Genomic DNA, 21,291 nt, shown 5'->3' with positions numbered 1-21,291 from the left:
TCTTAATTTTTTTAAAAAATGAAAACAATTGCTGACCCTTGATTCCCATGGCATTATCTTTCACTATAGTAGAAAAAAAATTACCTATGTTTTTAAAAGGCATTCCTTCTCATTGATACAAACATAAATTGTACATATTTTGGATTGCCCTCTTGTGTCGTTTTTAGGGTCTTCAATAGCATTCTTTGTTGTTTTTCTTTGCTAGACGGCTGGAACAAAATTCAATCAAGGTCATCCCCCCTGGAGCTTTCTCGCCATATAAAAAACTTAGAAGAATGTAAGTGAGAAATATTTTGGAACTTACATAAAAAACATATGGATGAAAAACAGGTCATGGTTTATACAAAATACCTTCTGTCAGTTTATGGGTGCTTAAAAAATGTTTGACAGCTGACAGATTGGTTGATATGGCTGTGTCTGATTGTTGAGTCTACATAGCTCCTTTGTCATGCTAATAACTGACACTTATGCCAACCTATTAATACAAATTGACATGAATATATAAATTGTGCTTGCCGTTAACAGAATAATTTTTGAAGCAGAGCATGGCAGCGCAATGTCATTGATAGCATAATATTCAGTGCCTGTGCTAATCTAGTTGCCCCCTCCCCAAATATACAAAATGCATTAAAGCTTCAGGTTATTGCCAGAATTAAAGTGAGGGATGAGGGATTTTCAGAATTTTCTGGACTACAACTTCTACCATTTCTTGTTGAATATTGATGATTCTGGCCAAGGCTGATGGGAGTTAGAGCCACAGATTCCCATCCCTGATTTAAGCCACTATTTCTGGATGATGGGAACTGAACTTTGTGTTGTTGTTCTTAAAAAACATATTAAAAGTTAATTGCAAAAAGTGTTTTCAGATTAAATTTGTTAACTGCGCCTTACAGAGTTGAAGTAAATCGCTGTTCGTCCCTTTCACGGATCATAACACGTCATAGCAATCTCGTTTCTCATTGCAGTGATCTGAGCAACAATCAGATCTCAGAGGCTGCACCAGATTCATTTCAGGGTCTACGCTCACTAAATTCACTGTAAGTACCACCACTGTCTTTCAAAAGAAAGGCAAAATCCCCCGAATTGCAGTGAGGGAACAAAACGTTATTCTTGTGTCCGGGAATTAGACTCTAAACAGGATTGCACTCCTCTTGAAGGAACAGGTGTGTACTTTTGGCAGCATTGTTTGGTTTGCCAGCTGCAGTTGTTTCTGGGCAGAGTTCGCCTGGCCACAGTGAAGACATGGTCAGATAACCTCCCCATTAGATTACTATACTCTGCTCTTTCTGGGACTGCCCTTGAAGATGATGGAGAAGCTACTGCTAGTTCAGAACATGGCAGCAAGACTGCTGTGCATAAGAACCTACAGGAACTGTACAAGTGATTTGAAAGGATCTTCCTTGGCTACCAATATGCTTGCAGTCTGAATTCATAATATAATAAAAATGTATTACTTATATGATCCTCATCTGACCGGGTTGCTCCAGCCATTCTGGGCAGTTTCCAACAATTTATAAAACCACAGCAAAACATCAAACTTAAAAAACTTCCCTGTACCAGGTTGCCTTCAGATGACTTCTAAAAGTCACATATTTGTTTATTTCCTTGACATCTGACGGGAGGGCGATCCACAGGGCAGGCGCCACTACCAACAAGGCCCTCTACCTGGTGCCCTGCAACTTCACTTCTCGCAGTGAGGGAACCACCAGAAGGACCTCAGAGGTGGACCTCAGTGTCAGGGCAGAACAATGGGTCTGGCGTTGTTTTGATGAATTTATTGCTGTTGTTTGCTTTATCTATATGCTGCTGTGTTTAATATTATAATGATTGCAATGTGTGGGTTTTTTAATGCTGTTGTGAGCTGCTTTGAACTCAACATTTGCTGTTGGAAAAGGGGAATACACATTATTAAAGCAAATCAAATTGAACAGTCGAATGCTACTGATTTTAGGCAGCTGGCAGCTATTGTAGTGTTGTTCATGCAACAGAGCTTCCTCTTCCTTTACTGTCCCCTCTAGCTCCCTGTGCAACCTCAAAATCAGTTTGGGAGGGTTGGGGGGGACCTTCCAGAGCACATTGGGGAGGGGGAAATTGAAGTCATGTTGCACCAGTGTAACATGGCAGACTGGATGCAACCCATTGCCATTTGATTTGATAGAGCTGTCAGGTATTCTAATGCTATCTAAAATATAATTCAATATTCCAGCACTGGATCCTTTGATGTGCTTTTGTCAGGGGCATACAATTTTAAAGAAATTCTAGATGAATACATTGTTGTTCAACTTCCGATCAATCACCTTTTGAATTATTTGTTACAGTGTTCTCTATGGAAACAAAATCACAGAACTTCCCAAAGGCCTGTTTGAAGGACTTTTCTCTCTACAGTTGTTGTGAGTATTTATCTGCTGAAATTTGGTTTTATTTTATCCACTGAGAAGGGTTTTGTTTTGTAATTTTGCATTAAAAGTGGTTTGCTCACTGGGATGGATTATTATTATTAGGAACATATCTACCTTTTCAAACTGCTCTGTGCAAGGGAATACCAACCTTTTGAAGATGAAGAGCTTTTATTACTTTCATGCACTGTATTCCCTCTGCTGCTGCTTCACAAACAAAGGGAGAGCCTTTATTTTATTATTTCTTCCAGTAGCTTTCTGGTCGCCTCTTTTGTTTTTGTTTTTCGAATGTTAACCATGAATCTTCACCTGCTTTGATTAGTAGCATTTAATAAATACATGTGCGTGTGCTTTAGAAATTCAAATTAAGACAATTCCATTCTGTTTACTTTTTGCTGTTATGATACTAATATTCAGCCTGTCTAGTCTATTTTAAATGGATTTGCTTACTTGAATATAAAATCATTTATTTATTTTTCCAATTTTTTTATTAGTTTTCACAATATTATAAACCAACAAACAAACAAACACACAAGACAAACATACATAAATCATAGCCTTATTGAAAATTACAGTTATTAACTTTGTTAAGTGACTTCCTCGCTTCCCTTTGGTTGAATTTCATTGCATGTCCTTTTAACGGTTTTCCAAATCCCAATTTTTATAAAATTTAACTTAAGCATTAACATCCTTAGATCTTCACCTTCTAGAATTAAACATATTAATTCATCACTTAACATAAATAAAATCCTTAGCCCATTAAGTATCTGCAAGCTATTTTCAGTTAGTTTAACTTAACAAATTTAACTAAGTAATAATTAAATTTATTCCATTCTTCCTGATACTCCTCCTCCTCCTGGTCACGGACGCTTCCGGTTAGGTCGGCTAGCTGCGAAAAATCCATCAGACTATAGAATCATTTAATCTGCCTGAGTTGCATGGCGTACAGTAATACCTCTGCTTACGAACCGTCCTCCTTGCGAATGCTTCAGGTTACGAGCTCCACTAACCCAGAAGCAGGTCTCCTGGTTGCAAACTTTGCCCCGGGATGTGAGGCACACGCAGCGGGAGGCCCCATTAGCGAAAGCGCGCCTTAGGTCAAGAACGGTTTCGAGAGTTAAAATCGAGATGTGGAAATATGGAAATATCGATGAGAGGCAGGACTGAGATTTGGACATGCATTAAGGTTCAGACTATGGGAAGTCGTAAAATGAATAATTAAAATTCGGAAGATAATTAGACTTTTTTAATTTTAGCTTTTCATTGGATTATGATTTGATATGTTAATTGGATGTCTTTTATTGGAAAATTAATAAAAACGATCTAACACAAGAACAGTTTCAAGTTGAGAACTGATTTCCAGAACGGATTAAGTTCGTAACCAAAGGTACCACTGTAATTCATCCATTCATTCCAAGCCAGCTAAAATGGGTCCATTGAGTTGGAAGGTATTTGGGTTCAGCTGAAAATATTTACTTAGTTTTCTGTGGCATGAGAGAGACAAAGTGTACACAATTTTCAGCACTTGGTGCAAAAACACCAATGTAGTTTCCATATGATCCTCATTGCCTTTTTCATTCTTCTTTGTGCTCATGGCTCTTGGTTTCATTTGACCACACGTGACCATTTAATCCCTCCACATGAGTATGTTGGCAGGGCCACAATCCGATGCAATGAATGATGGATATTTGTAAACGAAATTTTGTGGGTCACCACAGTACACTAGAATGAATGGCAGTGTGGACAAGTGAGACTGAGAACTATGAGGGCACAGGAGGAGGGAAAGCAGCAGCCAGCGAAACAAAAGGTTTCAAGCAGCAGTGAAATTTGAGAAGATGGTTATGTGTCTCGTTATCTCTTCAAATTTACTGAATGCAGTAGTTTCAAAGCAAATATAAAAATTAGGTGAAGTCCCAGTTGGAAGCAGTTATAAATACTTGACCCCTTTTGGACTCCCATTTTGTACTTTAAATGTGTAATTTGGAAAAGGAGAAAGTTGCTATCTATCCTACAGAACTAAAATAAATAAAATTACTTAATTAACATATTTTACATTAATTTGCATATGTCGATTCCATGTTAAAGTATTTCAGTGTATGCAAGTTAAAATTACCCATTAGTAATGAACCTAGACTTAAAATTTGTACAACTGGACATTAAGAAACACTGACAACATTCAAAGCAAAAGAAACCCCATCATAGAGTTGTATTTAAACCACTTCAACATTTAACGATGCAATCCTACATATGGCTCCTTTAGAAGTAAGTGCGACTGAGGTCAATGAGACTTATTCCCGGGAAAATGGGCATAAGATTTCAGTCGAAGAGTGGTTAATCAGTCAAATTTCGTTAGGGAATCATGTAATTTAAAATGGAAAATGCTGGTTCACACACAGAGATAAAGCCTGTTACTACTGCTGCTGCTTCCCTCCTTCCTATGTATACACCAAGGTTTATAAAAGCTTCTGTGTCCATTTGTCATTAACTCTGTAGCTTGGCATGTTGTCTGAACCCTAAATTGTAGTTAATCCCATGTTTGGTTGAAACAAGCCAACTTCAGTTTATGAAACTGACTCAATTTCAACTAACCATAGTTAAGATTAACCATAATTTAGGGTTTGGATCACGCTGCAATTTGTGGTTAATCTAAAATGGAAGCAGGAGTATCTGATTTCCTCCTTTCAGCTATACCAGAAAGGAGGACACTAGCTTGACACTTGTTCTCATAATACTAACCAAGGTCAAACACATCCAACAGCTTTCTTCTTTCCTTTGCCAATATATTCACTTTCAGTTTAAACCTAACTGTGTACATTCAGTGCACACTTGATGCTGAAATAGTATCTTAAGGAACTAAGTAGTTCACTGAATGCATTGCATACAGGTGGCACAAGTAATTTTGACATGCAATTTTATTTTATTATGTATTGGCTTAAAACTGCTGATTTTATATTGGGGGTGGAATGGTCAACTTATTTTCTAAATCTGATTTATTTATTTTGGTATTTTAACGTATACAGTGGTACCTCAGGTTAAGTACTTAATTCTTTCCGGAGGTCCGTACTTAACCTGAAACTGTTCTTAACCTGAAGCACCACTTTAGCTAATGGGGCCTCCTGCTGCCGCCGCGCTGCCGCCACACGATTTCTGTTCTCATCCTGAAGCAAAGTTCTTAACCTGAAGCACTATTTCTGGGTTAGTGGAGCCTGTAACCTGAAGCGTATGTAACCTGAAGCATATATAACCCAAGGTACCACTGTATTGTATATTGTTTTATGTAAACTGCTTGAAGGTTTTGATGACTAAGCAGTATATAAATCCTCTTAAATAAATGAAGAAGTTGCATGAAATTCTAGAAAGTAAGGTTACAAAAATAAAGTTTGTCTATAAACAGCAAACTCTTAACCCTGTTTTCCAATTGCCTTTTGTTTCACAGATTATTAAATGCTAACAAGATAAATTGCCTGCGTGTGGATGCTTTCCAAGACCTGCACAACTTGAACCTCCTCTCTTTGTACGATAACAAACTTCAAACCATTGCAAAGGGCACCTTTTCTCCACTACGGGCCATTCAGACCCTGTATGTATTGCAATTGTCCATTTGTTGTTATGTGCTTCAAGCTTTTTTTTGGTTTCTGTTCCCAAATAGACCTGGAAAACTTTGGGAGCTGCAGAGACCAACCACAAACATGTAAAAACGCTCTTTTCTTTTTATTTGTGAAAGGCATTTGGCTCAGAACCCCTTTATTTGTGACTGCCATCTGAAGTGGCTGGCGGATTATCTTCATACAAACCCTATTGAAACCAGTGGTGCTCGCTGCACCAGCCCCCGACGTCTGGCAAACAAAAGGATTGGCCAAATCAAAAGCAAGAAATTTCGCTGTTCAGGTAATTTCCTTGGATCAGCTGCTACTTTCCTTTCACTTCCAAAAAAACCCCACCGCCCCACCACCCTCTCCCTCCCATCACAACTCCCACAAACCAGCAGTTGCAGACATCCTTAACGACAACAACAAAAAAACCCACAGCCTGGTGCCCAACTGAATAATCAGCAATCATAGCAACTCTGGACTGAAGTTGTTCGATCAGAAAACATTCCTACAGTTAACGCACTTGTTACTACCTCTGCAAGACATTAAAAATATATGAATGAATTGTGCTTTTTGATTAAATAATAAGAGTTCTGAAGTATCCTTTCTGTCAGCTGCGCAAAAAAACAAAGGGCAAATCAAAAATGAAACAGATCTGGAATACCAGTTAAATCTTAAAAACAGAATCTACTCACGGAATATGAAAACATGACATTCATATTACACAGGGAAGCTTATGTCGTGCTGAAATGTACTGTTTGCTTTTTCTAATCTTATTCCATTTCCTACTTACATGTTTCCAAAGCCTAACCTCTGTCATCTGGTTTCCAGCTGTTCCAGGTGCATTTCGTATTCTCCAGTTAATTCACAGTCTACAGCTTAGTGTAAATATCAGAAGAGTGCTGCTGATATTGGCTGCAAATACATTTATATCTAATCATACTAGTATCCGAAGTTCATTCGAATACCACTACCCTGCACAGTTAGCTTTAATTACCTGTAGTCCATCCTCAGTCTAATAGAATTAATTTTTTGCTTGCTGACATTCAGGTGCATATTCTATTTTTTTTCTCTTTTTTTATTTAGCTAAAGAACAGTATTTCATTCCAGGTAGGTTTGGCTCTGCAGTAAAACTGACTAACTGCAGGTACCACTCCCTCCTCCCTCACCAAAAACAAAGTTTCATTTTAACATTTAAAGAACTAGTGCATGCATTTTAACCCTGCTGAAAACCTCTTATAATAGTAATAGTTTTGTAGTTTTGTTTTCCCACTACATGAGCTTTGCATGCAGCTCTTTGCTATCCAACTCACAAATAAGCACAGAATTTATTCAGTACCATCTGATTTTAGAGATCTCTTCCCCCCTTTTTCCTCTCCTGTTTACTGTTAACAACTCTATTCTTTAAATGTAGCTACTGTGCTGCTTTTAAATGAAGAGAGTCCTGCTATGATCAAAGAGCTAATAGAAGTCTAAAAACCCTTTCAGAATCAATACTTTCCTGCCTTTTATGCACTAAACTATTGCTTTCCTGCTGACTATCTGAACTGTTGCTTGCTCACCTATGACCTTTGATCCCTGTGTTTGTGAATCACAAAAAAATGCCAAGCAAAAGTATGTCTATTGTCTTTGCAAAGGCGCCCAAAGGCTTTATATGTCTTCTGTTAAAATACTTTTGACGGAAGAAAAAATGATTTAATAGTTGGCACATTTATACCACACTTTAAACTAAATGCTGATTCTCTTGAGGTATTCCACATGAATGATTGAGATTGGCTTTAGTTATATGAAACACGTTTTTCCCCAACCACCCCTTGCAGCTGACAAACAAGTGCAGTGCTTTCTTAACAGGGGAAAGAACAAATTCAACTATGTTATGTGTTTACAATAGGATGTCCCTTACAGGTGATATATAATTGATTAGCAAAAGTGCTCAAAGGTCTAATGAAGCTTTTGATTGAACTGCAGGTGCATGAACTGCCAGGAAAAAACCAAAACCCAATTATAGTTTACTTTCTAGAGGAAGGAAAAACGTTGTTGTAATTGAGTATGCAATCAATGACACTTGTTCTTTGAAGCACTTACAGGTATATGGTTGGCCCACAACGTTCAGCAGACTAACATATTGATTGGTTTGGGCTCTTATCCACTTAAGCTTGCTTATTTTACACTTGCTGCTTTTACTGTCATGTCCTACATTATCTTCTAGCTGGAGAGATGATGTGAAGAGTATTATGGCTTTTAGTAGTGCACTGGCAGAGGGAAGAAAATGCACACGGGCTGGTCTTTGCCATTCTTGGCTTGAAAGGACCAGTTGGAGTCAGGTTTGAGAAGTGATTCACACACTATATGTTTTAAACGGCATGGCAGTCATTTCCACATTTGCATACACTGGGAATGGGAAAATTATGTAAAAAGCGCACTACATAGCCAAAGTCCCACGCATCAGGGAAAGAACTTGAAGAATGTAAATTGGCAGTTACTTGATAAACCTACTGGATTACCTGAATTCCAAAATCAAAAGCGATTAAGGCTTTTTCTCTAGCAAAGAGAAAGTGTTTGGTGTTGTTCTAAATATATAATAACAAATCTCACCCTTTTCCCTGATGGGACTCAGGGATGTTGAGCATCATTAGCAAGCCATTTACAGTGTAGGCATAGTCCGACCCATCCTATATAAAAAATACAGCTTTCTGCACACTGTGTCCAGATTTTCCTTTGAACCAGCAGCATGGAATACTTCAAACATGCTTGCACCTGGGCGAGGTGCCCTAAATCTCCCCTAGTGCCTCTCAGCAGCTGCTTGATAAGGGCTAGAATCTCTCTCCCACCCCCTCAGTTGTTCCATAGTGGTGGTGACTGGTAGTTCCTGCCTGAATACCACTTCACTAACAGTGGTGTGATGTTGTTGCAACACTTCCACAACAGCCCACTGCAAGCCCAGCGTATTTTAGTAGTCAACTAAAATTGAGATTAAAAGGGACGCGGGTGGCGCTATGGGTTAAACCACAGAGCCTAGGACTTGCCGATCAGAAGGTCGGTGGTTCGAATCCCCGCGATGGGGTGAGCTCCTGTTGCTCAATCCCAGCTCCTGCCAACCTAGGAGTTCGAAAGCACGTCAAAGTGCAAGTAGATAAATAGGTACCGCTCCGGTGGTAAACGGCGTTTTCGTGCGCTGCTCTGGTTCACCAGAAGCAGCTTTGTCATACTGGCCACATGACCCGGAAGCTGTACGCTGGCTCCCTCGGCCAATAAAGTGAGATGAGCGCCGCAACCCCAGAGTCAGTCACGACTGGACCTAATGGTCAGGGGTCCCTTTACCTTTACCTAAAATTGAGATTCTTGGGCTTTATGACTTTATCAAGAGAGACAATTGTTACTGTTCACATCCGCCTGTCTCAAGAGACAACAGAATATGCCTCCAGGGGTGAAGTCAAACTTCTGTGTTAGCAGCACTGACGGGACCTCTCTGGGGCGCAAGCCTAGGAAGTGTGTATGAAGGTGCTGGGCAATATGTTTGGCGCAGCTTGGCTGCAGGCGTTGCTGGAAGGAGAGACTTCACTCCAGATTTGTGTAGGGTTTATTCCTTAGCTTTTTCCTCCTGAATATATCACACAAGGCAGTAGAGGTTTAGGATCAGTGTTTTCCTTCTCCTAGATGGGCTGCCTTCCCAGGTTGACAAGCCCCAGAGAGAGAGAGAGAGAGAGAGAGAGAGAGAGAGAGAGAGAGAGAGAGAGAGCGCTTTTCTTGGAAATAAAGACAAAGCATAAGTGTTATTTAGCTTTCAGTCTTCTTTTTAAAAATCAGTACAGAATCAAACATACTTCTGCGGCATTTGATGAAGACATCCAGAAGCAAAGCTCTCCCTGTGGATTAGAATTATTAATCATATAATTCAAATCTGCACAAAAAGTACTTCATCCTTAAATAATGTTTGAAAACTGTAGACCATTGAGCTAGAAAATGAATAAGCCAGGAGTAAGTTTTTCTTAGTTCTTATGTGACACTGAGCCAAACCATTGTTTGGTGAATTGAGCAAAAATGCAGGCTCTCGAGGAGTAGATTGTAGCCTCTCTGCTTCTCCCCCTGCTGTTGCGAGCTAACCCATAATTTAGCTTAATTTTACAGTGGACGCTTGGGTTGCGAACGTGATCCGTGTGGGATGCACGTTCGCAACCCGCAGCATTCACAACCTGCAGTGTTGCGTCTGCTCACGCGCGGGTTGTGATTTGACACTTCTGCGCATGCGCAAAATGCGATTTAGTGCTTCTGCACATGCGCAACCGCCAAAACCTGGAAGTAACCCGTTCCGGTACTTCCGGGTTTCGGCGGTCCATAACCCAAAAAAACGCAACCTGAAGTGTCTGTAACCCGAGGTATTACTAAACTTGGGCTCATGGTTTATCTTGCTCCAGACAAACCACAAGGTGTAGCCCGAGGTCTGATCTATAGCTTACTGTTTGTAGTTTGTCTGAGGGAGATAACCAGGAGCCTGGGTCTGAATGTAACAGTAAACCATGGCTTAACTCAGTTCTGCATGGCAACACCAAATCCAGATGAGCGAATCAGCCACAATCTTGTCTCTGGGAGCCTGCATGTTTGTTCGCACTAAACCATGGTATGGCTGAGCAAACTGGGGAGGTTTTTTTTTTCTGAAACGACTTAACAAATGTTTGTGAAAGTGCCCTCAAACAACCGTATCTTTCAGTAAATATATTTTAAGAATTTTAATGCTTTCGCCTATGAAAATGAACATATTATATAACTGTTCAATAGATAGTCTGCTGTATCTTTTTGCTATACTGTACCACTTCAGATTAATTATACTCTGACTCTTTTTGATATAGTACAGTGCCGAAGCATCATATAATCAAAGAAGTGTAGAATAAAATCCAACTTCTTTAAATTGAGAATTTCAGATGGACCTTGATGAAGGCAGGATATTACCCAAACCCTAGCTGGGAAAAGCAAGATGAGCTTTGTTTTTGTTGGGGTTTTTCCTCCCATTGGGATCACTCTTGTCTTTCTTTCCTCCTTGGCTGTCTTTCCTGTTTCAGGAGTTCACCATTTGGGCTGTAAGTAGAGTTCAGTGTGTGGACCAAACAACAGTACACTTCCCAGTCCTGATGCACTTTCCACTTCTAGTCTCAGTCTTTTCACCCTTTGTCCAAGAAGAGCTCACCAGTCATTTAAGTTTCTTTGTCCCACCCCCCCTCCACCCACATCACTTACCCTCAACTTCTTAATAGATGTTTCTTCCTGACTTGTGAAGGATGCTATCTCCATTCTGTATCACGGAGAATGGCGAAGAGATCTCCCTCCCTACAGTCTACTTTATGTCTTTTCCAGTTTAGCAATGTTGCAGTGACCGTGGGCATTCTGTCCGAAGGATGTCCTGCCATGTTGAGCGGTTTCCCACTGCAACACTTTTTCCTGCTCTTTCCTCTTTCTCCCATTGCTTCTGCTCCTTGGTCTAAGCGGATGAAGTTGTGATAACTTAGCGAGATTTTCTGTTGTGCTTGATCTAACCATGTGGTTGCGAGGTATGAGTAAAACATGGTTCTGTCAAGCACCATGGAACGTCACGCAGCTTTCTACAGCATAGCAGGCTGCTGAGGCTTAAATCAGGATTACACACTTTTTAAAAATTGAAGAAGAAAAACAAGGCTTTAAATTTTATGGTTCTGAGATTACGTAGGCGGGCTGTGGCCAGTGAAATAGAAGAATAAAGGAGGGTAATGAAATGGAATACAAAGATTTACTTAATCCTGAAACTGGGGGAATAAGATATATTTAACAAGAATTAGCACTGCTTTATGTTTTTAACTGTAAAATGGAATGGATTGGCTGACAACTTAATCAGCAGAAACTACAGCTGTGAAAAGCTCAAGCGGTTAATGTTATCCTACCACATGTCCCGTCCCCCCCAGCAAATTTCAAGCCCTCTGAAATTTAACCCACTTTTAAACCTTACTGTTTCTTCATTACCATAAAACTTTCCCCAAATTGCCCATTTGTCTGTACTGCGGGTCTGTCCCTTTTCTCTCTCTTATTTTTTCCCTACGAGAAAATAATCCCAGCACCTTGATGAATTTAGTACCTGTATTTTTATTCTGCTTATCCTCAGGCACCGAAGATTACAGATCCAAACTAAGCGGAGATTGCTTTGCAGACCTGGCTTGTCCTGAAAAATGCCGTTGTGAAGGAACAACTGTTGACTGCTCCAATCAAAAGCTCAGCAAGATTCCTGACCATATTCCTCAGTATACAGCAGAACTGTAAGTTTGAGCTCACAACAGTGTGCTGGATGAATATCAGCGGTGATAATATCAGTTAATACTGCTCTTCCTTTATCCCTTTTTGGAATGTCACAGATCCTTCCAGTTCATGACTTTTCAATTGTATTAAGTTTTACAACATTTGCTTTACAACATTTAGCAAAGGCAAAGAAAAAGAAATTCAAATATCAGTGTAGAAAACCATACAAAATGTTGGCACGTTATTGCTTTACAGTTCTCTCCACAGCAAAAGCAGTCTATTTTTACCGACTTTGAACTAAGTACACCCACCTCTCAACTATTACACAGTATAGTATTGTGCAAAATATAATTGGTTCAAGCGCAGTGAGTAATCAGAATGTCCAGTATTCTTCATTGATGATGATTGATGATGATGATTGAAGGATCACAGGGCAGTTTACAATATAAAAGCACAAAGATACACAGCATAGTAACAAAGCAACAACAACCAGTAACCTGTCCAACAGGTTTAAAAGGCCATAGATTGTTTACTTAGCCAAACGCCTGGGAGAAGAGCAATGTTTTTGACTGGCACTGAAGATATATAATGAAGGCGCCAGGTGAGCCTTCATTATTGCTATGTCTTCAACAATAATTGCTGATTCTAGGACAGAACGCCCCTTGTGTTGGGTACTCTGTTGTCTGTGATCTATGTACCGTACAACAGGTGACTCCTAGATGAGATAATCAATCACTTCCTTGTTCCACTGTGTTTCATTTGGAGCTACCTAGATAAGTATTTCCTCCACTTCCCACTGGTTCTAAGAATATTGATGATTCCCATCCTTACTCTGAAAAATAGGGATGGGGGAAAAAATGCAGTTGAAAGGGACCTAAAGTCCCTTCCACAAATAGAAAGACAAGCTATCAGCTTGTCTGATGGATTGCACTATGCGATTCAGACTGCAATAAAGCAGGGAGCTATGTGCCAAATATAATATCAGCCTGAACAGGTAATAATGCCTTTGTGGAACTTCATATCTGCAATTGAAAAACGGCCTATTGCTAAAGCTCCGAATTACAGCTGCTTGCATCCACCCCCCCTCCACATTTACATTTATTGTAATTATTTTTTCCTAGTGTGCAATCCTGCTTGCTTCTAACTCTAAATGAGGTTAATGGAGCCTTTCATGCTTGAGTTACAGATTTAGAAATGGATGCTTATAGATTACACCAAAAATTAGTGCTGTTATGCCGCAGCTTGTGTGCTGCTGCGATTTATTCTAATTATGCTGAAACAGACTGTGCGTTAAGGAAATAGACCTGCTGAGAACATGCAGGAATGGATAGATATATAATCTGTACGTTTATAACTGCTGGTTGTTTTATATGTTCATATAAATGCAAGAAGGACTGTACTAGCTTCACGTATTGCCAGGGTGATATGCGTCATCTCCAAGTGATGTTCACAGGGACGCGGGTAGCGCTGTGGGTAAAGCCTCGGTGCCTAGGACTTGCCGATCGTATGGTCGGCGGTTCGAATCCCCGCAGCGGGGTGAGCTCCCGTCATTCGGTCCCAGCTCCTGCCCACTTAGCAGTTCGAGAGCACTCTGTAGTGCAAGTAGTGCAAGTGCAAGTAGATAAATAGGTACCGCTTTATAGCGTTTCCGTGTGCTGCACTGGTGCTGGCTCGCCAGCTGCAGCTTCATCACGCTGGCCACGTGACCTGGAAGTGTCTTCGGATGGCGCTGGCTCACAGCCTCTAGAGCGAAATGAGCACGCAACCCTAGAGTTGGACACGACTGGCCCGTACGGGCAGGGATACCTTTACCTTTTTACCAAGTGATGTTTGGCAATATGCACAAGGCCAGTGTTGATTGGTGCATGCACACAATAGCCTATCAATGTATATATTTTTCACTTTTTCACCGTATATATTCTGTAAGAGTACATATTCTTGTACTATGTATGAAATTTTATGTGTTGACAATGTGTGTTAGAATTTGTAGGCCTTTCCTCATATAAACTTGCAGCGTTTATTATTGTTAACTACACTTAATGCACGAAGCATCTGCAATTGATCCATATTTTCCAACAACTATTGGTGACTGTTCTTTTTGTCTGGACAGTGCACAAAATTCCCCTTATCCTGCAGTCAAGTGGTGCTCCTCTTCCATTCCTGCCTGTGAATTGGTGTCGTTGCTGGCACTTACGCACCTTCACGAAACAAGTCACAATAACCTAAATTTATGTCTTGCTACTCCTTCTACAGGCGACTCAACAACAATGAATTTACAGTGTTGGAGGCCACAGGGATCTTTAAGAAGCTTCCTCAACTACGTAAAATGTAAGCTTATCTGCCAACCTGCCTTATGTAGGTGGCCTTGGTGCAATAATTTAAGAAAAAAGTATAAAGTATTCTTGCAGGAGCCCAAAGCAGTAGAATGTCCCAGTCAGTGGTATTCATTGTGGAACGTGTGTGCTCATTTTTGCCAGTGTTTCAGTCATACTCTCTTTCTCTTCTTTTATCCCTGCCAGTTTATTTGCACAGTCAAAAGGGGAAGGAGAAGCCATTGCTCACTGGTAGAGCCTACATTTTCATGTGCAAGGTTCCATGTTCGGTCTCTGGCTTTTACAGCTGAAAGGATCTCAGGTAGCAGACTGAGATTCTTATAGCCACTGCTCAACAGAGTAGACAAAATAGGACTAGATAGGACCAGTGATCTGGCTTGGTGTAAGGCAGCTTAGTATGTTGAAGATAACAAAAATCCTACTGTCATACTGAAGGAAGGCTTGTTGAAATTTTCCCGTTTCATATAGTTGCTAAAGTATTTTGTATCCTTGATTGCAAAATTTCCATATGCTAGGGAGAAGAAAGGGATAATCGCTTAATGCTCATATGATGCCAGGTTTGTCCCATGCGCAAGAACCCACAATGCACGCTAATTTACCGTATTTTTCGCTCTATAGGACACACTTTTTCCCCTCCAAAAATTAAGGAAAAATGTGTGTGCGTCCTATGGAGCGAATGCAGGCTCCTTGGCTTCAACGATAGCAATACGAAGCCTCCGAAGCGCAGAGGGAGCGCTCCCTCCGCGCTCCTTGGCTTCACGTTGCTTTTGCTGAAGCCTGGAGAGCGAGAGGGGTCGGTGTGCACCAACCTCTCTCGCTCTCCAGGCTTCAGGGATTGCCGCCTGAAGCCTTCAGAGTGCAGTGCGAGTTCCCGCTACACTCCACAGGCTTCGGGTTCTTTTCGCTGAAGCCAGGAGAGTCTTGCATCCTATAGAGCGAAAAATACGGTATTTTGTGTTGCATACCTAAACCACAAACAGTAAGCCAGCAGAGATCAGCACAGGATTTGCCAAGGTTTCTATCTGATTTGTTCAGTAGCACTGATACATCAAACCACCTCCATGTCTTTTCTAGAGTCCCCTGACTCTTTATTTGGGATAGCTATTGGCACTCGCTGCTTGAAGCTAAGTTAATGAAATCTGTTCTGCTTAGAGTGACCTCAAATCAAGTGTGTGTGTGTATCAGGCAACATTCCTGCAGGATAAAAGTGGAATAAGCATCCAAAATGCTGATAATACGATCTGTTATAGTGAATCAGTTGTTTTAAAATTGAAGCTGTTAATAGAAGACGCAGTGATTTATTTATTTTTAATGTTGTCACCATATTCCTGCATTTTTATTTTGTGAAGAAAATCTATTTCTGTTTCCTTTCTGGAATCCTTTGTTTTCTCAATTCTGAATGAATCCCAAACAGTGTTTAGACTGGCTGCCCGCCTCTCAGTCACCTAAAGTCACAGTGCCCTCAGGTGATGATCATTGGGATCTCAAAGCACCATGCGGGGCTTTTGAAGGGTTTTTAAAGAAACCCATACAGTGCTTTGAAGCACCCCTGTCAGCAGACTTTAAGTCACTTCCTATCAGCTGATGAGTGCTGACTTCAAGCTTGATTTCTGCAGGTATCAGCTGCACAATTGAGTTCCTCACAGACAACACAGTTCTGTAGCTGATTCAGCCACATATATCACATGGCATGGTTTGGGGGGGAAACAGCCTTGTGGGTCAAATTGTGACTCGTACCAGGCCAAATCTGGCTTGTGGGCTGGAGGGTCTCTATCCCCAGATTAGAGCTTTCTTGAAATCATGTTGTTAGACCAGAATTTAGTCGCTGCTTTTTGTATTCTTCATTATATGGATCATTTTTTCCAAAACACTTTCCCTATTAATTTGCTTTGCCATGAAACAATAGAAATCTGAGCAATAATAAAATCACAGATATTGAAGAAGGAACATTTGAAGGAGGATCGGGTGTAAATGAGCTGTTGCTCACCAGTAACCGGCTGGAGAATGTGCGCCACAAAATGTTCAAAGGGCTTGAAAGTCTCAAAACTTTGTAAGTATGATCTTCTCTCTACTTTGCTTGCTCTCTTTGCTTAAACCTCTCTTCTGTCTTGTTTTCTGGGTATGGATGTATGCTCAGTTTGACTCACATTTTTTTATAATGTAAAATGCATTAATCATATATGCCGCCTAATTGCAATCAATAGCTTTTGGATAGGTATATGGCTTCACAGAGGGCATGAAGTAAATTCTGGTCACAGATAAGGAAGCATTATGTAGGAAGCAGATGTAGGCACATGTATTTTCATCTGTGTGGAACAGCATTGTTTGTAATGTGCTTATCACTGTCCCCCCTCCATCACTTCCTTACAATATGTTTTTGGATATTACTAAGTCCCTGGATCAACCTCAATTATGACTGGTGTTGCATAGAAAACGAGCTGTTAGTGTTAAGTTGTGGGTGAACATATCAGATGGCACAGCGATTCTTCAACAGCTCTTGTTTATTCACAGGCCAGAACTGAACTGAACTGAAGGGTTCAGCCAGCTTGCTTATATAGAGCTCCACTACAACGTAACTGTAACAATTTTCTGTAACTATCCAATCACTGAACGTCACTTTCGATCCCTTATTTGCATATGTGGACCTGAACTATCTACAGTTTCCCCCTGCTGGCCCAGGGTGAGAACTTCAATACATAACAGTTAGGACCATTTCTCTGGCTATTAGTTTGACATCCCTTGGGTAGGAAGAAGAAGCAGTACCCAGAAACAGCAAGGAGCATGAATGCTGCTCTTGGTTAGAAGGCAAATACTTTACCCCTATTGGTGCCTCCCAAATTTCTGAAGTCCCCCAATTTCACTATTTGTAAACTGGGACGGGGATTGAGCGGGGGTTAAGTTGGGTCTGGTTGCAGAGATTTCTGGGACCATATATGTGGAGTAGCAGGAGAGTGCTGTTGTGTTCATGTCCCACTTGTGGGGTTCCCATTGGCATCTATTTCATCACTGTGGGAAACGGTCTTAAATGTACCTTTGCTCTAATCCAGCAGGGCACTTCTAATGCCCTCAAGTGCTTTATAAATACTGCATATTATTTCTCAGCATCCATGCCTAGTAAGTTAATAACTTAGTAAGTTAATAACCTAGTAAGTTAATAACTCAGAAAAAATGCAATACAGCATCTCATAAAATGTTTAGTAAACTGTAGGGAATGGTTTTCTCAGTAGTGATGTATAGAAGTGAGAGCTGGACCATAAAGAAGGATGATCGCCGGGGAATTGATGCTTTTGAATTGTGGTGCTGGAGGAGACTTTTGAGAGTCCCATGGACTGCAAGAAGATCAAACCTCCCCATTCTTAAGGAAATCAGCCCTGAGTGCTCACTGGAAGGACAGATCCTGAAGCTGAAGCTGAGGCTCTAATACTTTGGCCACCTCATGAGAAGAGAAGACTCCCTGGAAAAGACCCTGATGTTGGGAAAGATTGAGGGCACAAGGAGAAGAGGAAGACAGAGGATGAGATAGTTGGACAGTGTTCTCAAAACTACCAACATGAGTTTGACCAACTGTGAGAGGCAGTGGAAGACAACAGTGCCTGGTGTGCTCTGGTCCATGGGGTCACGAAGAGTGGGACATGACTAAGCAACGAAACAACAACAGGAAAATGTACACAGATGAGATGTGCAATACATTCTCTATGGCATTGTTGCCCAACTTCATTCCCTCCAGATGTTCTGATTAGGGATGATGGTGTTACTACCCTTTGGAGTAACAAACTGATTTGTTTCATTTTTCCTCAGGATGCTAAGGAGCAATCGCATCAGCTGCGTGAGCAATGACAGTTTCACAGGCCTGAGCTCTGTTCGATTGCTATCCTTATACGATAACCAAATAACCACAATTTCTCCTGGGGCATTTGACACTCTTCATTCCTTGTCTACACTGTAAGTTGTTCTTGCATTCATAGCCAGCCCTTGACATTTATACATGTGTGTTATATCTAAATTAGGGGTAGCTTGTTTATGACCCTCCAGATGAACTCCATATCCCATCATCCTTGGCTATTGGTCATGCTGGCTGGGGCTGATGGGAGTTGGAGTCAAATAACATTTGGAGGGCCATAGTTCAGTCAACAAACAAGTCAAGAGTGCTTGCAAAGTCACGTATGTGAAAGTTTTCAGAGAATGCTAAAATTCAAATTGAGAGTTGTGTGACAAAATGTGAAAATACATTGGTAATCTCTGCTAATTGTTTGGTGGCTCATACTGTTTCTAAATAACCCCATGCATATTATGTCTGGCTCTGGCTTCCTAGTAAAGATTTCAGTGCAGCTGAATCAGCCAGAGGGGTTGTTTCTCACAAAATGCATCTCTCTCTGATAATGAGGGACACTCAGAGAGTGTATTGAGAGCTCTGAGGCTTTTGTCCAAAGATCTGCAGTTGTTCAGATACACCCATAAAACTCCCTTCTTCTCATGCTACCCCATTTTTTTCCAAAGGGGAGAGCGACAGAGCATGAACAGCTGGGTGGAGGCTCTGAACTGTTCCTGTTATTCGGGTGATCGAAACATTCATAAATGTATTCATTTACTTAGCGCAACTAAACATGTGCAACAGGGCGCAATTCTTTAGATATTAGCCTCAGTAACTTAAGAGGGCCCAGTCAGAAATGGGCAAGCATTTCACTCACCTTATTTCTACACATTGCAATCAACTCACAAGTAGGGAAATGTCTCTTTTTTGTGAACCGCTTTGAGTTTTTGTGAACCGCTTTGAGAAATAATGTGGGAAACCCACACACAAAGGAAGTGTTCTTTCTTCCCCCTTATATTGCTATAATAAGCTATTTGATCATTTGTTTTGATTCTGTATCTGGTTACCCCTGAGATAACTTGTGTAATACAGGCAACTACTGATTTGTTGGTGGGGGGCATTGCATTCCAGTTCATTGCATGTGATAGCAGGGTGTGTATAAGCCCCCCTGTTACCCATCTGCCCCCTTTCTCTGCCACTTCCAGATTTGTGGTGATGTGTGTGCGCATAGTCATGCATGCTTTGAACACACGCAAAATGGTTACTACCTGTATAAAGGAGTTTGGTTAAAGCTGAGCACCTGATACACACACACAGCTCTGAGGAGTAATATTTGCCATAGAACAACACAGAGCTGTTGCCATTTTACTGACCATATTCCTGTGTTTCAACTGTAGCTAGGCATGGAGGAAATTGGCAGGTAATCTAAAGAGAGAGAAAATAGCAGAAAATGTGTCCTCTGTAAGGGTGCTATTAAAGGTTCAAAAGGAGCTCTAGTGTTAAGCAAAAAGTTGGGAATTGTAGCAATTATAGATCAGTCATCATATGCATGTTTACTCAGAAGTATGTCCCATTGTATTCAATGGAGCTTATTCCCAGGCAACTGTGCAAGGATTGCAGGCTAAATAAGATACATTTGAAACAATCCCCCCCATGAGTCAACTGTACGTAAAAGGAAATATGAATATTCAGTGAAAGGAAATATGAATATTCAGTGAAATGAATATGAATATTGGAGGGGGGAGTAAGGCATGTGGTGTGTCTAACAATTGGGTTTTCTGTGGTAGGAATTTCTGAGGGAAGAACGTAATTACCGGCATACTTAATCCTCTGCCCTCTCACAATATGACAAGTTACACCTAATGACTAATTCGTGCATATTAAAGATGGCATATTTATAAATAATGAAATTGTCAATAGGCCTCTGTTGAAATGTGGAGGTGCCAAAAGCACTGAGACTTGTGGAAGTAAATCCATTTTTATAACTGGCATGTAATCAACTTAGCTGTCAGTTTATATGGAAAACCTATTCTCTGGAGCAAATAAAAGATGGAAATCTTGAAGAGGCAAATTAATGAAAGAGCTGTTGTCAGGTTAAAGCTAATAATATAAAGTAATCAGCCTACATTTTGACATTAAATTACTGTATTATTGTGTGTAGATAGCTTGACAGCAAGTCAGATTTGTGATACATCTTATTTAGAAATCATTTTAAGGTATCGGGATTACTCAGCTCAGACTCCGAAATTGCTATCCTGATATTTGGTGGGGGCAAGAGGAAGTTTTTCTGTGGGTGGAATTTCATCTGCATCTCTCATAAAATGCAAAGGGTGGATGGAGTGAAAAGAGCTAGTAAAATGAATCCTACTTTTTTTGCAGTGCGAACAGGGGGTTTTTAATTTTTGCGTGCGCGTTTTCATCGCTTGAAACTGATCCCTGTGTTGTTCACATGTGTTTATCAGAAACCTCTTAGCCAACCCTTTCAACTGCAACTGTCACTTAGCATGGCTAGGAGAATGGCTGCGGAAAAAACGCATTGTGACGGGCAACCCCCGCTGCCAGAAACCCTACTTCCTGAAAGAAATTCCTATACAGGATGTTGCCATTCAGGACTTCACTTGTGACGATGGTAAGAAACAGAGCTGTCATGCTGTATGTCTCCTGTGGCAGATTCATAATAATAATAATAATAATAATAATAATAATAATAATAATACAGTGGTGCCCCGCAAGACGAACGCCTCGCAAGATGGAAAACCCGCTAGACGAAAGGGTTTTCCGTTTTGGAGGCGCTTCGCAAAACGAATTTCCCAATGTGGTTGCTTCGCAAGACAAAAAAATCTTGCGAGTTCCCGCGGTTTATTTCCCGCTTTCCCCCCCTTTTCCTAAGCCGCTAAGCCGCT

The 21,291-nt window shown here is 40.7% G+C and overlaps 1 protein-coding gene across 6 annotated transcripts in view; it reads left to right on the top strand.

Moving 5' to 3' along the window:
- SLIT2 (slit guidance ligand 2) overlaps positions 1 to 21,291 on the top strand; it is a 244,603-nt gene that overhangs the window by 176,460 nt on the left and 46,852 nt on the right. For 4 of the 6 annotated variants that reach the window (XM_081924339.1, XM_081924337.1, XM_081924340.1 and 1 more), the window contains exons 10-20: positions 206 to 277; positions 966 to 1,037; positions 2,319 to 2,390; positions 5,833 to 5,976; positions 6,121 to 6,284; positions 7,073 to 7,096; positions 12,114 to 12,264; positions 14,498 to 14,572; positions 16,484 to 16,627; positions 18,376 to 18,519; positions 20,851 to 21,017. In XM_081924339.1, coding sequence (XP_081780465.1) covers positions 206 to 277; positions 966 to 1,037; positions 2,319 to 2,390; positions 5,833 to 5,976; positions 6,121 to 6,284; positions 7,073 to 7,096; positions 12,114 to 12,264; positions 14,498 to 14,572; positions 16,484 to 16,627; positions 18,376 to 18,519; positions 20,851 to 21,017 — 1,229 coding nt within the window. The remainder of the gene's footprint in view (positions 1 to 205; positions 278 to 965; positions 1,038 to 2,318; positions 2,391 to 5,832; positions 5,977 to 6,120; positions 6,285 to 7,072; positions 7,097 to 12,113; positions 12,265 to 14,497; positions 14,573 to 16,483; positions 16,628 to 18,375; positions 18,520 to 20,850; positions 21,018 to 21,291) is intronic. The other 2 variants (XM_081924338.1, XM_081924341.1) reach the window with 1 other exon arrangement.

The sequence above is a fragment of the Podarcis melisellensis genome (genome assembly GCF_964234715.1).
Source record: "Podarcis melisellensis genome assembly, chromosome: 9".
Lineage (NCBI taxonomy): Eukaryota > Metazoa > Chordata > Lepidosauria > Squamata > Lacertidae > Podarcis > Podarcis melisellensis.
This window is presented reverse-complemented; position numbering and strand designations above follow the sequence as displayed.